Here is a 15,051-nt window from a genome sequence, read left to right on the forward strand (position 1 = left end):
GAAAAGTGACTTGTAAAGCCACCTGCTGGTCTCCTGTTAGTAAGACTTTCCATGTACACCGACACCAGATAATTCCTCACTGACATATTGTTCAGCATGTGACCAGAAGGCAGAATACACATAATTATCACTTCCCTTTTTTGTTAAACTCCACTATTGTCTATCATCGAGTAAAGGTTTAAGGATGATATTATACTTATACTGTCTGCATTGTTATCCTGTCTATAAACAGAAAAGCAATTAGTTTACAAAACCCAATTTGCTAAAATAACCATAAATCTTGAGAAATAAGGAGTAGTGTTGAGTGGACCAGTCACACTGTTCAGGTTCAGCAACGTTCTCCAAATGCTCAGCGGCTGCAGAAGTTGACAGAACCCGAACAGTGTGTCATGTCCGCTCAATAAGAAGGAACAAATACTAGACTGCTAGGCGTCCATATGTGAGTCTGTGTATGACATACAGCATAGGGGGCATGGCTAAGCCTTACAATAGTCCGACATTGTGCAAGTTATTTGCAGCAAAAACTGGTATACAAAATGAACATGCTAGACCTGTCATACAGGCTTCCCCCAAGTTCAGATTATGAGAAATGTGCTGCAGACAGTGATGTTTTTTACATTGTCGGTAAGAGAACCTACGGCATTGTCTGTTCCAGTCATCCATAAGGGTCTGTGAGTTTCTGAATTGCTCACAAACGGAAAGTGATATTGCCCTCCCCCCCTTGATCCACAAGCTTAGGTCTTGCACATTCTATACATACCTGTAAAACACTTGTCTGTGTCGTCTTTCTGTTCTAAAATCGCTTCATTTTATCGGTGGACCATAGCACCTAGGTGGGGTTTCATGGCAGCTGGGCCATCTCCTATATGGACAGTGGCAGTTAGATTCTATCTCCCGGGTTGGTAAAGTGCCTATCTATCATGAAGCTCCATCGAGGTGGCACTGCCCACTGATTTTAGAGCAGAAAGAAGACACAGACAAGTGTTATACAGGTATATATGGAATGTGCAGCATCTAAGTTTGTGGATGGTGCGGAGAACCACACATAGAGTAAGAAGGGTGACAATATCACTTGAAGTTACAGAAAATATATCTATCTATATACAGACACACACAGAAACATTATATTAACCTCTCCATGACTGACGATACACCTCCATGAAGGTCATTAAAGGTGCTTCTTCTATTGCCTTTTTACGGAGTTCAGCTGTCAGTTGGGTCCCCATAGTATCTACCAGGAACAGAGAAACCTCCATTCCTGGTAGGTTAACCTTTTACATGCCATGGTCACATCTGTCGATACAAATTAGTTTATGTGGAGATTTATTAATTAGTGAACCTATCATATCTCCTTGACACTTTTGTATATGAGAGCCATGTCTCTCTATGTAGAAAGATATATGATTCTACTTGAATGGTTGAACTGTAAGGACTAGTTTACAACTGTTGAATTTAAAACAGACTTTAGGGAAGATTACTATAACAAATTCTACATCAGATCCCATGACAATCCACATCCCTTGAATGCAGATTGGATTTCCACAACCCTGTTTAGATGTGACACAAATTTTCCGTTCACTTTTTGGTACCACCCCAGAAAAAAAAGTGCTATGGGAAAAAGTAGCATGCTACTTATTTCTGTGGAAATCCTGAATATTAGCCCCATGAATAACATTGTTGCTAATTCTTGTTCAGATTCACACCATGGTTTTCTGTCACAGAGATACATGTTGGATAGTGATGTGTGAACATACCCTAATACCGGACAGTGCTTATGGCCAGTAATGGCACTATTTCTAGTAAACAAAACAGAGACCACATTTTTGATATTCCTAAACAGCCCCTTTCATTTTACTAATAATCGGTTTCATCCCAACCTTATCATTATATATCACCGACAACAACCAAGTCTACCATATGCAGTTGTGATATGTCTCAGTGTTTCACTATGAACAATTGCATTTTGATCAGTACACAATGTATTTTCATCTAAAATGTGGTCTATAGAGTAGGCTAGAGCTGCTGACTTCATTTCCTGTGGCTCTCGTGATTGTGAGCTGTGAGCCACCGCAACGGAAACTTTCTCAACATCCTACTCTAAAATGGCTGTTAGGCTTTTTTTTTCAATAGCAGATTTTGCTAAATTGTGTCAGCCATACATATTTAGTAAACTGTCTCATAATGTATTTATAGACTGGTGAAATGCATAGTAAAACTCTGATCATACAAAAATCAAGGACTATATAGCACGTACAACGTATGAGCTCATATTTGTGACTCACCCATATGAGTGACACCTGACAGTGCACCAAAGTTCTTTGTCAATATAGAACTTAAAGGCAGCTCTACAAGCGTCAGTATCACATGACACCAGTACTGACAGCTTTATTGGTAGTATTTCAGCTAGACTAACTAAACCTTTGTTCCTATCGAATTACTTAAAGCAGTCAGGTAAAAGCTTCCAAGCGAATGTATAAGATGTTCACACAAGTAAAACAGTAATACATATAGGATATCCAAAAAAACTCTTACACAAGTCAGGGAGGGCACCTGACCCTAGTAGGAAGAACAAGTGGGCATCCTAATCATTAGGGGGATATTTAGTAGAAAATGCAATTACTTGACTATGGCCATGTTTCCACTACAGCATTTTAGTGGAAAAAGCGGACGTCTATTGATAAAGACACGCAAATAATGTTTATGATCATTATCAATAGAAGCTACAGAGAAGAGTCATTCCTCCATCAGTACACAGTCTCTCCTCTTGGTTCAGACAGCAGGGGTGAGGAGGACAGCTGATGCTCATACTCTGGGATTGGGCCCCAACTGAGTACGACTGCCCAAACGTATGGGTACCAGTGTGCTTGCTGGGGTCACAGTATTGCTTGTCATGAACATTTTCATATGGTCCCAAACCATAATTAATCTGACTCTTAAACAGGATTTCACTACTGAAATTCAGAAAGAATCTGATGTTTATCTTGATTGGATCTGACATGGATACATTTTTATTTACCAATACAATAGGCCAAGAGATTACATTGCACTGCCATATACGTTTAGTTAACTCTTTTTAAATGTATTTATAAACCGGTGAAATGTATAGTAAAACTCTGATCATACAAAAATCATAGACTATATAGCACGTACAACTTATGAGCTCATATTTGTGACATATGAGTGACACCTTACAGTGCACCAAAGTTCTTTGTCAGTATAGAACTTAAAGGCAGCTCTACACATGTCAGTATCACATGACACCAGTACTGACAGCTTTATTGGTAGTAGTTCAGCTAGACAGAGTGTACTAAACCTTTGTTCTTATCGATTTACCTAAAGCAGTCCTGTAAAAGCTTCCAAGCGTCTCAAGCTAATGTATAAGATGTTCACACAAGTAGAACAGTGATACATATAGGACATCCGAAAAACTATTACACAGGTCTGGGAGGGCACCTGACCCTAGTAAGAAAGACAAATATACACCTTTATCATGAGGGAATATTTAGAAGAAAATGCAATTACTTGTCTGTGGCCATGTTTCCCCTACAGCATTTTAGCGGGAAAAGGCGGCTATTTATTGATAATACCAGACGCAAATAATGTTCATGATCATCATCGATAGAAGTCCACCTTTTGCCATTATATGACTACCTGATCCCCTAGTGGGAACATAGCCCATAACTGTATTTTGGCTTTTGTTCAAATATGGACTGCTCTTTACATGTCAAGATGGACAATATAAAAAAGTAGATTCCCCCCCCCCCCTTATCTTATGAAAACAATAAGTCTGTATATATAATTATTTTTCTTTAAAATACAGTTGGCTATCATAGTTATAATGTTACAGGAGTTATCCAGGCTTAGAAAAACACGTCAGTTTTTTCCCAGAAACTGATAATAATGGATAATATTTTGTGAACCAGGCTTTAAATCTTTTAATCTGGCATGGTATAATATTTGAAGAAACACATATATACATAAAGGAAAGTGTTACTAGAAGATAGGACTTGCTCACCCCTCTAAAGCAGATTCCTTATGGCGAACCTGCTTATTTGGCGGCACAGGCCAATGGATATAGAGGAGTCTTGATCTAGCTGTTGTGGAAAGATTGGACTGTTGGATTTCCACTTGTCGATCATTTTTATCTCTAGAGGTGTCCTGCAACAGCTCATTACCGTCTCTTTTTCCAGCAGAGATGCTCATCTGGCATACTATACTTAGGGTCCTAAAACATGGGCTGACTACAGCCCCAGCATCCTAGTAAACGAGCGCCAATCTGCTAGACCTCTTAGACGGCCTGATAGTCAGTAAGGGCTGTATGGACATTGTTAGGGATGTCCATGCAGCCTTTGCCCAAACACCTGATACCTTACCTCTCCCTGCTCTCGGTCTTCTCTCTTGTGCTCCGTAGCTTCCCGGTCCTGGCAGCTGCAGTGTCTGAGAGACCTGTCGCCGGAAGTGGCGAGAGGTAAGGTATCAGGTGTTTGGGCAATCGTCAGCCAACGATTTTAGGTCCAAACCTAAACCAGTGATCAGCCGATGATTGTTTGTCATCGGCTAATCGTTGTCTATATTATACGGAGCGATAATTGCCAGAATCGCTCCGTGTAATGGGAGCCCTACACTTACCTTATACTTGCCTACAAAACAAGTGATAGAAGGTATACTAATGTGTACTAGCCAAATATATGCCAAAAACACGTTTGTCTATATGACATATATCTTTCTAATGAAATACAGGAAAACAGACTGCAAATGTTGTGTGAACCTAGAATGCTAACATGTCTGCTCTGTTTACATTATGCTCTATAGAAAATGACATTCTATAGACAGAATATACTTCTTTAGTGCTGTATGACCTGGTCTTATACAAGTGTTTTGTTCCTGCTACGGAGCTTGATATGTTTGCCTGAATAGCAATATGTACCAGTCATTACAATTCTGTGAAATCATTTGGAAAAGTGTAAACACGCCAAGTGCACAGCCCATTTCCATTCTTTACTTTAAGAGTCATTTCAAGCTGAAAATGAGCAGCAATCTATACGTAAATACTGAAGTCATAGCAGGTGAGTAGTAAGAAAAGAGAAAAAAAAAATGTTCCCTGTAATTTTCCTGCTTGAAATGATCTTTGCTCCCGACAGGTTAATGGTTAACTATTATTTACTGTTCAGCTATTTCCCTATTGAAGGGTCAGTTTAACTGTTTTGTTACTCTTTTGACTCCTAAGAAGACTTGTTATTTGCATACAAACCCACTGAAGGATAAGCTTTCCAACCCCACAGTATTCAAAGTATAATACACTGGGGTCTCTGCCCTGGATCTCCTTCCTTTTCAGACATCATTGCTCCTAAATCACAAAGGGGTGTGGGAAACTTAGGTGAAATCAATGGGCTTAGAAGGCTTTTGTCTTCGATCCATCAGGATGTTTTGACCAACACTGGCAAAATCTTCCACACTGTTGTTCCTTTTTTTTACAGTAACTGCTCACATATTCACTGTATCACATTATAAGTCAATAAATAACAATAGAAATGTTGCTCGTATGAAGGGATACTACACCAATGTTTTCAGTACTTATATTCTTCCTTTGAACTAGCTAGAATAACTCTTGTTTGTCAGTTTAAACAGTAACATGTTAAATTCCATATTATGGTCACAAGACCTATAACCCCCCCCCCCCAATATATTCCCAACCAAACTTAGATCCCCACATAGCCTTATGTTAGTCTATGCATGGTTGAAAGAGCCAATTGTCCTGCAGTCATGATAAGTACATTAAAATGTGGCTTCATGGTCCTCTTCTTTTTGGCATTGTTTTGATAAACTTTTCCCAAATGTTTTCTTTCTTTAGTGTAAATATTTATTTAAAAATAAACAACAAACAAATGAGTAAACAATGTGTGTCTAACAAACATATAGAAGAGTTCAGAGATGCAGATATCTTGCAGAAATAATGGAGGCAAATGTCAACATTTTTCTCTTGTCAACTGCAACAATTTTCTGAAAGAATCTTCAACTTATTTATCAAACATCTAACTTATTTCAGATCAGTCTCAGTTAACATTGGTAGTACGATTTAGTTCCCCCAGGTTTCCCGTAACCCCTCTACAGCACTATTCTATCTAGTAGAAAAATAAAACCCAGATGGATCTCATTATAATCATACATATCCTAGGTGTAAAGGCTCCTTAAAACAAAAACAATGTTCACAATGATGTCATCATGACCAATGAAAGTATAACAGTGGCCTTATGTGTGAATAATTGAAGAGTTTATAAAATATTGTTTCATATTTTATCTGGATATGAGCTGAAATATTGCAGGAATTCAAGTATTTTGTGAAAACATGCATCAAGTGACACTGTGTGTCCTTCTTTATCATTCTATGTGGTCATTGTTTGTAATTTTTGGCCTTAACAAAGATTCCAAGTAAAGTGCTCACACATGATTTCACTCTTCTCCCATTCAGATTCTAGATATTAGTGAAAACATCATAAAAGTGGGCCAGCGATTTGTATTTAATCATTTCTGTATGTGTGTGGAATCCTATTGAAAAGAACATTGCGTGCTTCTTATTCTAAGCGGTCTGTGAAGCCTCCCTTGGGCCTTTGTGCTGCTGGATAGGGTTACAGCAGTGTATTTCCTGCCTGGGCAGGGCCATGGCTCAGAGCGTGTGTCTATGAGTGTTAGACTTTGCAGCTTAGTCTACGTCATTGTTCTTGGCAGTACATATGGAGGGGCGGGTCAAAGCTGGGAGTTTAGATTATGTCACTGTAAAGTACATGTGGAACATCCCATTCACTTGTGTTTAGAATAGATTTACTCCCGGCAAATCTTCTTTGCAGCGACTTCAGTTTAGGCAGTTTAACAGTAACTGGACTGTGGGAAGCCCCCCACTCTGTCACTTTGGATTGAAGACAACCACAGTAGTGAAAATTACATGTTTTAGCATCTTGTACATGATGAGGGGGGTTTATTTACCAAGAGCAAAGGATTGTTATCCAACCTTGTTATTCTGCCCCAATATCCATGGTATATGATATGATTGTGACTCCTAGTATACAGCTAGTTTTACACTCAAGTCTCCTTTATGTTTGTGTATATATCATCCATGACGCACATAATCATATAAATCCCCCACACCAGTACTCATAATAGCAAAGCACCATGCCAGCAGTTAACCCGCAAAGTACCACCTTCTTGTATCCAGTGTTAATCCCCAAATCATCAGCCCCCCATATCATGTATAAACACCCAAAGCACCAACCCCTGTATCATGTATTAACCCCCAAATCATCAGCCCTCCATATCATGTATTAACCCCAAAAGCACCAACCCTCTATATCATGTATTATCCTCCAAACCATCTGCCCACTGTATCATGTGTTTACCCCCCTAAGCACCAAACCCCAGTATTATGTATTAACCTCCACTATGATCTCTTGTACGGCACAGTAACCCCTAAAGGACCATGTAAATCTTCATAACCAAGCACTACCAACATTGTTTACAGCATATTAACCACGAAAACACCAGCTATCCTGTACCATACATTAAATTCCAAATGTAGCAGTACCCTAATAATAACTCATTGCACTTTCCTAGACCTCAGTCTCCCCTCACACATAAACTCCTACACACAACAAACTCCTCCAGACTATGCGCACAGTACAAACACTCAGCACATTAGCACCTAATGTCCTCTCTAACTAAATACAACAACAACATCCCCCACACCACCCTTGGGCCACATTGTGCAGCCAGTGCCCAGCTAGTAGCCCCAGGCAAGCTGTGCACCGACTAGAAAGGAGGGAAATGCAGGAGGGATCACATGACTGCTGAAGGCTACGTAGCTCTCACGTCACCAGATCTAGCAGATGCTGCCCCCTTCTAGACACGACCCATCCCATTCATAAAAAAGCCAGCCTCCTCCCGCTCTGTATAAATAGCCTGTCTGAGCTCACTGTTCTAAAGCAGGATAAAGCCAGCCAGCCAAAGCAAGTAACACAAGGACACAAGAAACAAGGGCTGGCGGCTCTCCTCACAGGACTCGATTATTTATATTTATAGCAAGTTTATTATTCCTGCAATTCTCAGACAAAGTGGTCACAAGGCGACTGCATTGGACTACAGCCTTCCTCTGTTACAAGCCATCCACTGGACTAGTGCACTGCAGCAGGTCTGAAGACGCACGGATTGAACCTACTGAGCCCCTCACGGAGAAGAGCTATGGTCAACATGGAGATTTGTGGCATGGATTGCAGTACATTGAAAGCCCTCCTGGCAGACAGGGCGCACAAGTGCCTGGTGCTGGACTGTAGATCGTTTTTTTCCTTCAGCTCTTCCCACATCATGGGCTCCAGCAATGTCAGGTTCAGCACCATAGTGAAGAGAAGGGCGAAGGGCAGCATGGGCTTGGAACACATCATCCCCAATGAGGAGCAGCGTTGCCGGCTGATCGCAGGCTTGTATGAGGCTGTTGTATTGCTGGATGAGAGGACATGTGAGCTGGAGCCCCTCAGGAAGGACAGCACCATGATGCTGGCAGTCACTGCTCTGTGCAGAGACCCCCGGGGCAGCAGGATCTTCTTTCTGAAAGGTACATTGAATGTTCCCTCCAAAACTCTCGTTGACAATACCCACACTGTGTTATTAGCTATAGCCCTTGTCATGTAATGTAATGTCATGTAATCTAACCAATAATCGATATTCTCTCTTTCAGGTGGTTATGAAGCATTCTCTTCTGAGTGCCCTGAATTCTGCAACAAATGTTCTCCTCCAGTGGGACTGAGTCTGCCCTTAAGTGCCAACAGCGTTCCAGGCAGCGCAGATTCCAACTGTACCCCCTGTGGCACCCCACTATATGATCAGGTTGGTATAAATGATGTCCCTTTAATTTTTTATACTAGGAAAGGGTTAAGGTCAAACAAGCTTCTCACTTCCTCACCACTCCCAATTACCTAGCCCTGTGCACACTACTTACTATAGACAATGCCCAATGTAAGCAGTAACTTCTCCCAAAAGCTGACTTTGCCCGCATTGCCCAATACAATGTTTACATATCAAACACCCATTGCTTAGTGAATAACTGCAGGTTTGCCAATGTAATCAAATGAATAACCATTTTGCCTCTTTTCTTGCTTTATTATAGGGTGGACCAGTAGAAATCTTGCCTTTTTTGTACTTGGGCAGCGCATACCATGCATCTAGAAAAGACATGCTGGACACTCTTGGCATCACGGCGCTGATCAATGTTTCTGCGAATTGCCCCAACCACTTTGAAGGACACTACCAGTACAAGAGCATTCCTGTGGAAGACAGTCATAAGGCCGACATCAGCTCCTGGTTCAATGAAGCTATTGATTTTATAGGTAAATATTTTTTTAGATCATCTATTTATGAACAATAGAAAGTTTACACAATAATAGGTTAATTTACACATTAGTATATTTGTTCACTTTTGAAATGATCCCAGGTTAGTTTTACATTACTTTTATATTACTTTTTCTAATGTGTAGACCTTTTTTTTTTCAAACTATGCTTCAAAACTGCAGAAAGCTCATTGTTTATATGTAGACAGACAAGATTACCATATAAATGTTGAATAGGATTAGCTCCTTTTGTGTTTAACATTGCCCCCTAGTGTTCAGTGATAGAAACTTCCCTACTGGGCAGCAAACCACTTCCCTTTTTTTGTTCTGAAAGGAAAACTTTTCTATATTTGATATTGTTATAAGTTTATAATAACCTATCATTTTGATTATTTTCAGACTCTGTCAAAAATAAAGGTGGAAGAGTGTTTGTCCACTGTCAAGCTGGCATCTCTCGTTCAGCTACCATCTGCTTGGCCTATCTTATGAGGACTAACCGTGTGAAGCTGGATGAAGCTTTTGAGTTTGTCAAGCAAAGAAGGAGCATCATTTCCCCCAATTTCAGTTTCATGGGACAGCTTCTTCAGTTTGAGTCTCAAGTACTAGCCCCATCCTGTTCGGCAGAAGTTGGTAGCCCCTCAATATCTGTTTTGGACAGGGGAACATCTACCACTACTGTCTTCAATTTCCCAGTTTCCATCCCTGTTCACCCAGCAGCGAGCTCTCTGAGTTACCTTCAAAGTCCAATCACTACATCGCCAAGCTGCTAAGGGACACAGCACAAAGAACTGGACTGAAGCACATGGACTAAATGTGTTACTCGAAGTGCAATAATTTTTTTTTTATTTTATCTTTATGATTTTGTGTTGTTCTAAAAGCCATCACAGTCAACTAGGCTTGAAGAACAAAATGAACTGGTGAAACCACATTGAACACTCAACTGACATGACTTGTCATGATTTTGGACCTATGTCCTGACCACTTAGAAAATCAGAAAAAAGACAGGTCACAAATGCCTTTTGTTTTATGTCCGAATCGTGTTTATAATCCCCGTTTAATGGGGATTCAACAGTATTTCCATTCCTGAACTTTTTGTACTGCTACTAGTTGAAGCAAGGCTGCTGCCTGTAAATTGTAAAGAAGAAATGTACGTCCTTATTTATTCTGCAGTTTTTGTCCTGCCTTCAGATGCCTAAGATTTCAGCTTTTCAACGAAGCAAAGAAGAAATACCTCAGTATTTTCTGGTACTGTAATTCCTGTTCGTAATTCAAGACCAGCTTCAGTTTCCAAAGCACTGATGACAAAAAGCACTAGGCCGGAGCCTTCTTCTGAGTTTGCTGACAATTGTATATAGGCTCTTATGATCTTATTTATGATGTAAAATAATATATTTCTTCTCCAGGGAGAAGACATTTTTATTACAGAACTATGACTTTTTATACTGAATAGAATAAATTATGACTTTGTACTGAAATGTGGTGCCGATGTCTTGTATTTATTCACTATATTCATTACTTATAGCTTTACAAATTCCATCTCTTTAGTTGACATTTACACACAAAACTTCAAACCTTGTATAGTTGTGTATTGCAGTGTCGGCATATTCCACAGCCCTACGCAAGCAATACACTCACATCAGCCTCTGTCGTCATTGGGCTCACAGCCCATTTACATCAATACAAGTTCACATAAACACTCACACGGAACCAATCTCAGTGATGTGAGTGATGCCAAACTCTGTACAGAGCTATGGAATATGTTGGTGCTATATGTAAAAGAACAAGGCAAAACATGACATACCTCATTACTTTCTATATAAAATATTAATAAAAAACTGTCACTATATCCAGTCCATATCCCTATTAGGTTTCATATTTTATTTATTCCATTATCTTCAGCTTGTACACAACGAAAATCAGTTGTATGTTAATATTATAGAATCTGAGAGTTTTTTTTTTTCTCAACTTATGTTAGAATATGCCAGTCAGTGATAAGTTTACATCACATTTTGTCACATACCTGATGGCGTTATACTATACAACAAAGCTTTCCTCTCTTTATCTAGCTAAAACATTGTAATGCGCCTGGGCCTCTCCTTTCATCGTAATCCTTACCAACGTTTCTGAAACTTACATCAGTTAGCCTTGAAATGTGCTTTAGTGAGTCAGAAAAACAATGAAATCTACACAAAAGCCTTGGAGGCTTCAACAACTTGACAACCTCAGATTGAGAAACTGCTGGCCATAGACTTCTATGCAGTATATATCAGTCTGAAACCCACCTAGTATGCCTTTAGAACAATACAAAACTCATGAAGTTTGGCAGATGAGTTCAACTCTACGGGCATGCAGTTGCTGATAATTGCATTTCTTATGACCAACCTTTAGAGCAGGCATGGGGAACCTTCGGCCCTCCAGCTGTTGTAAAACTACAATTCCCATCATGCCTGGACAGCCGAAGCTTTAGCTTTGGCTGTCCAGGCATAATGGGAATTGTAGTTTTGATACAGCTGGAGGGCTGAAGGTTCCCTATGCCTGCTTTAAAGTGACGTCATAATGTTTGATCAGTGAGGATCTGAATGCAGAGACTCCCACCAATTGCTAAGATGAAGGGGGAGAAGAGCTCTGTCGAGCAGTGTGCCCATTGCTTCTGATCAGCCCTGCTTAGCTTTCCGTGGAGGACCGAGTGAGCAGTGTATGGATTCATAGAAAGTCTTGCAGATATTCCATGATCCATACACCTGCATGACTTAGCTTACCATGACAGAGCTGAGCAGACAAGGGGCACAGCGCTTAGCAGAATGATTCTGTCCCTCTGTTTAAGTGATCACTGGAGATCTCACCACCCAGATGTATGCTTTGCAGAAGTGGTGTATTCCTTGCAGTCCGACACAGTGCTCTCTGCTGCCACCTCTGTCCATGTCAGGAGCAGGACAAACTTCCTATGGGAATATACTACTGCTCTGGTTTCCAACACGGACAGAGGTGGCAGCAGAAAGCACTGTTTCAGAGTGCAAAGAACACACTACTATATGTAGGACATACAGCAGCTGATAAGTGCTGGAAGACTGGAGTTTTTTTTTATAGAAGTAATTTACAAATCTGAACAACTCTGACAACAGTGGATTTAAAAATATATTTTCCTAAAGTATCATTTTAACAGCTTTAGAAGCATTTTGATATGTAAATACAAATGTAATTCTGAACACAGCATGTATTTCTAATACCAATATACATAAGCAATTACAGTGGTGCCTTGGATTATGAGCATAATTCGTTCTGTGATCGTGCTTGTAATCCAAATCACTCTTAAACCAAAGCAAATTTTCCCATAAGAAATCATATAAAATTTAGACAATTGGTTCCACACCCCAAAAATAATGATTTATTATTCTGAATAACATATAAAACATATGAAACATTCGGAAACAGCAGAATATGTGATATAATAAGTTAATGTACAGTAATGGAGAGGATGGGAAACATAAGGGCTGACAGAGACTGCAGGGAGCATGAAGGAATGAGCAGGGAAGATGTGGGCACATACATGCAGCACTCTCTGTCCAGGGAAAGGGGTTACAGCTATGAAGAGATTACCTCCACAGTCCTGTCCCCTGATGTAAGCCACAGCCTAAAGTGGATCTGCTATGATTTGGAAGGTGAGGGACACTTCCTGGGTCAGAGTACAGTGCTGTAGGCCCCGCTATGCAGACCATTCCCCTCCCCCACTCCCGCTCTCACCCAGTACAGGGAGCTCTTAAACCAAAGCAATGCTCTTTAACCGAGTCACAATTTTGAAAAACTGTGATCTCTTAAACCAAAACGCTCTTAAATCAAGTTACTCTTAAACCAAGGTACCACTGTATATGTATGGTAAAATAACATGTATACAGAAAGAGAGGTTTTAAAGGCCAGTCTTAACCAATAAGATCTGAATGAGAGAACGTATAATTTTACAAGAAGTGCTCACACTTTAATCGCATCCTCCTTATATAGGATATAGGAACATTTTATATTTTTATGATTTATACATTATAAAATCCTAGCTGTCCTTTGCCGAAACTGATGAAATACATGCATTTTTCATAATTAAAATAATGTTACACTGTATCTAATAATTATAGTAAATGGTAATGATAAATATGTATTCTCCATATAAGCGTGGCATCTCAGACTCTAGAGACACAGGCAGGCAACCTTCTCTTTGCCCCTAAATAAACATCCTCTTGAGATCTGGAATATCTTGATTTTCCTTTAGTGACTGGTGGATGGAAAAGTAACTGGCAGGAGTGTACCTATAGGGGGTGTATAGGTAGCAAAACACAGCAATCACAACACTTGCAACCAGGTCCCAGTGTATGTAAGTGGAAACCAAGAGACCAAAACATGCCCTTCGGCCTCATAAGATAAGGTCAGTATCATAAATGGCACTTGTAATGCTTAATAATGCTTCGGGCCTTCGCTGCTTTTGCAGAGTCTGTCCAGCATATAGGTATCAAATATGGCAGTGCCCTAAATAATTTTATTAGGAACTAAAATGACTGCTGTGGATAATATTTATATAAAGAAAAAGATAAGAATGAATAGTAGAGCACTAAAAGCAGCTGAATCTTATCAACATATAAGATAATAAGATATCTTTAACTGGCCTATTAAATCTTTATGAACTTGGCATTTTCCACAGACAAAACTATAGTCACATCTTGTACTCTTAGATTCGAGCGATGCACATAAACAACAAATAGCCTCTCCATTATAAAAGGAACAGACTGTTCCACGTGGATATGCTAAATAAATCCCAAGACTGACGAACTCCTGAAAGAAGCTATTTGCATAGTAGTAATTCTCCTGGGATTCTGTGAAATAAATTGGTATATTGGTTCATATTTATTAATGACGGATGCTATTACGTATGTTCTTGTCTGTGACTGTCTATGATTATATAGTGTCTCTAGGAGATAATGATACATCACGTAAATGCTAATGGCAAGTGAAATGAAGTCATTGTTTACTGATGGTCTCCGGTGATTTCATACAGGGTTATACAGATTTATTCCATATGAATCCACATGCTGTGTGCAGTGTGCCATTGGCATAAATGATGCCTTACACGCTCTGTGCGTGCATCTCAGCTAAGTCCATGAGACCTAACTAGAAGGCCTAAGGTGTTGCCTAAAACTCAGTTTAACTTGTGCACGTAAGATAATTAAATAAGAATTATTCTTTTCTTGACTGGTCTCCAAAAACTTTGGGTTACGCCTTATTGAAAAAAGATTTAACCACCCTGTCTGCTTGGTGGAAAGTACCCAATATGTTTATATTAAATGCTCAGCAAATTAGCAGACAAAGTGGGAATTATACCTTGTAAATCTGGTTTCCTGTGGTTCTGGCAGTAGTTATGGGTTGTGAGATCCTCCCAGGGAATGTAGGCCATATAGTTATTAATGAATTACTTCTATCTCCTTACAGAGTACCTCAGTGTTGTTGTAAAGAGGCCTCCAACATGATGCAATAGCAATGCAGTGAGTGAGAGACCTGTACAACTTTTAGGATGACATTTATGTAAGTATAAATCCAAGCGTCCAATGTGTTCGGAACTGCATGAAACATGAGATTTAAAAAATGTGAAGGAAATGTCTTATAAACACATAAGGAAGCCGACATTTCACACATTAAATTA

General features: G+C 39.7%; 1 protein-coding gene across 1 annotated transcript; it reads left to right on the plus strand.

Moving 5' to 3' along the window:
* The first annotated feature begins 7,957 nt into the window (after positions 1 to 7,957).
* Positions 7,958 to 10,846, plus strand: DUSP1 (dual specificity phosphatase 1). The gene is made up of 4 exons (XM_069972283.1): positions 7,958 to 8,599; positions 8,723 to 8,871; positions 9,152 to 9,371; positions 9,771 to 10,846. The coding sequence occupies exons 1-4, from the start codon at positions 8,230 to 8,232 to the stop codon at positions 10,139 to 10,141; spliced, it is 1,110 nt and encodes a 369-aa protein (XP_069828384.1). The 5' UTR covers positions 7,958 to 8,229; the 3' UTR covers positions 10,142 to 10,846.
* Positions 10,847 to 15,051: the final 4,205 nt, after the last annotated feature.

Source organism: Dendropsophus ebraccatus, chromosome 1 (genome assembly GCF_027789765.1).
Source record: "Dendropsophus ebraccatus isolate aDenEbr1 chromosome 1, aDenEbr1.pat, whole genome shotgun sequence".
Taxonomy (NCBI): Eukaryota; Metazoa; Chordata; class Amphibia; order Anura; family Hylidae; genus Dendropsophus; species Dendropsophus ebraccatus.

Bases quoted from the DNA above. Each gene is read 5' to 3' on its own strand.
- DUSP1 (XM_069972283.1), top strand. From the start codon at position 8,230: ATGGTCAACATGGAGATTTGTGGCATGGATTGCAGTACATTGAAAGCC. The intron at 8,600-8,722 runs GTACATTGAATG...TCTCTCTTTCAG, and splicing joins CAGGATCTTCTTTCTGAAAG to GTGGTTATGAAGCATTCTCT. The intron at 9,372-9,770 runs GTAAATATTTTT...GATTATTTTCAG, and splicing joins TGAAGCTATTGATTTTATAG to ACTCTGTCAAAAATAAAGGT.